We start from the raw sequence: 2,541 nt of genomic DNA on the forward strand, positions 1-2,541 counted from the left end.
ATGGAACCTCATCAATAAGAATTAGGGAATCATAAGGAGATATCTAAAGATAGTACGATACTTTACCAGTGACATATACTTGTCAAGTCCATCAATAGAAACAACTAGGAGAAATTACATTGTACACAATGCTTTGCATACAACTAAAAATTGCTATCTATCATTTGATTATATCAAACTTTACTTTCCTATAACACTTTTATTAAAAATGACACTCGTCAAAATATGTTAGGCTTTAGTCGGGACAATATCTTTGCTAACGAAATTGTTAAAGTTAAAATCTAAAAATATACCACTAACCCATCTAAAATTGTGTAAAACTTAGAGTTCATATATTATATCTCACTGTCTATCTCTCTCATTATATATAATCTTATAACACTTAAAATTGAACTCTAAAACACACAAAAGCATACGAGGTTGTCTCTTCGTCAAATACAAATCAAATCTCTTCGGTAAAAATATGTTTTTTAAAGACATGTTTTATAGCTTAATTTACCATTCATTATCTTTCGAGTGTGCTATTTTTACACTATATTTTCATACACTGTATTTACATCGTATATAACTATAAGACAAAATGCTCTTATGCAGGAAAACCAAAATGAAATGAATTATTAAAAAAAATAAAACCTGTACACTTAACATAAATATGAATTTCACTAGACGTGTAACTAAACAGATTTAAACAATTTCTATTTTTTTTCCAACGGGAACAATTTCTATTGATACATCATGTCACTAATATACTAATAAGAATACTGATTCATTTCTTTTTTTTCTATCTCATATCCTCAAATTATACGGTACAAAAAAAAAAATACAGAAATTAATCAGAACTCCCATGTCTTATCCCACATATCGTACTTAATCTGGCCTTAACTCTTTCTTGATTGAATCTTAATGATAATCAACAACAATGATTCTTGAAAGGAACAAAGTACAAATAATTGCAACAATTGTCACATAAACTAAAACTAAACATTAAGAAAACAATGAAGCTTGAAAGTCATTAAAAGAAAGAAAGAAATTAATAAATCTATTTTCTCGTTCCTTCCCTTCCACCACCTTGAACTGAACCCTTCTGTTTCTTCTCCACCTTTTTCTCTCCAATTTGTTTTTCTTTCTTGTAACTCCCTTTCTTGTGATGATCATAGCAATAGTACTCATGAACCTCATCATCATCATCATGATATGCATCTTCTTCCACTTTTTTCTTGAAATGTCTCAAAGGATCACCATAATGAGTTGGTCCAGAAGAAGCATCAGAAACCATAGAATCATCACTTTCAATTCCAGCATCACCTTGAATTTGATGAGTCACTTGATAAAAGTCCACTTTATCATCATCATCATCATCATCATCATCATCATCATCTTCATCTTCATGATTTATTGGAGATCCAATATACATAGTCCATCCAGATTCACTGCTTTGACATTCCTCTTCACCTCCCAAGAACACGTGATGAGGTGGCTCCATCCTAAGGAGACCAAGAAAGAAAAAAGAGAAGAAGAAGAAGTTGTAAGTCAGTGTTGGACAATGGTAAATAGTAGTAAAGCATTTATATAGAACTAACTATATGTCTCTTACAAACGGTACCACCAAATAAATTTATAAAAATATAATAATAAAAATAAAAATAATAATGATAATTATTACTATAGATGTGTTTCTGAACACCTGAAAATACTCATTAATTACCCACCATCATCATAGAGAGAGAGGTAGAAGCTGTCAATGAAAGTGAAACAAAAAAGCATAAATACAAACAACAGTTCAGTTCCATAAATTTGAAAGATAGAAAGAGTTGGTTGGATTTACTTGATCACATGGAGAAGAATATGCAGTATCAATTACAATCATCATTACTTGTCTGAATAGGTCATAAATAAAAAAATGACAGCTAATATATATAAATGCAAAATTTGCAGAATCAGAGATTGACACAGGCTACAAAACAGGAGAGAATATAAGACCCATATAAGTCTAAGTAGGATTGCAAACAGGACCTCTTCAATACCTGATTTAGCCTTTAACTTCTTTAAATATCCTGTCCCTTCATATCAAACAAATACTCTTTTTTCACTATTCTCTTCTCCTGCTTCTAAATATTACAACTGGAGTTTTTGAATTTTTTTAGATTATGCCCACACTATATATAATAGGATAATGAATTTTCTTGTTGAGAATTAATAACCCCTCTCCAATATCTCTCTGCATATAGATCTTTCTAGTTATAGACTCAGGATCACAAAGATATGATCATGTGATCAAAACCCTCACACTTTTTTTTTTCTTGGCTTGAAATGAAAAAGCATAAATGCAATATATAATAGGGATCAGATAATGGAATAATACATAGTCACCAACATGTTTTTAATGATTATAATGAAAATTGATTTATGCCACGGGTTTGTGAATAACCAGATAGGTAGATTGTGATATTTATCTACTTGGAATTGCATGGTTGAACAAAAAGCTAGATCATATACCCTACCTACAAAGTACACCCTACCATTTTTTTTTCATTTTGTATT

General features: G+C 30.3%; 1 protein-coding gene across 1 annotated transcript; it reads right to left on the reverse strand.

The window, feature by feature from the left end:
* Positions 1–846: 846 nt before the first annotated feature.
* Positions 847–2,331, reverse strand: LOC131641941 (protein SOB FIVE-LIKE 4-like). The gene is made up of 2 exons (XM_058912237.1): positions 2,025–2,331; positions 847–1,484 (listed from the first exon to the last, which is right to left on the reverse strand). Exon 2 carries the CDS (start codon positions 1,481–1,483, stop codon positions 1,040–1,042), a length of 444 nt encoding a protein of 147 aa, XP_058768220.1. The 5' UTR covers position 1,484; positions 2,025–2,331; the 3' UTR covers positions 847–1,039.
* Positions 2,332–2,541: the final 210 nt, after the last annotated feature.

The sequence above is a fragment of the Vicia villosa genome, unplaced genomic scaffold (assembly GCF_029867415.1).
Source record: "Vicia villosa cultivar HV-30 ecotype Madison, WI unplaced genomic scaffold, Vvil1.0 ctg.004301F_1_1, whole genome shotgun sequence".
Classification (NCBI taxonomy): Eukaryota; Viridiplantae; Streptophyta; class Magnoliopsida; order Fabales; family Fabaceae; genus Vicia; species Vicia villosa.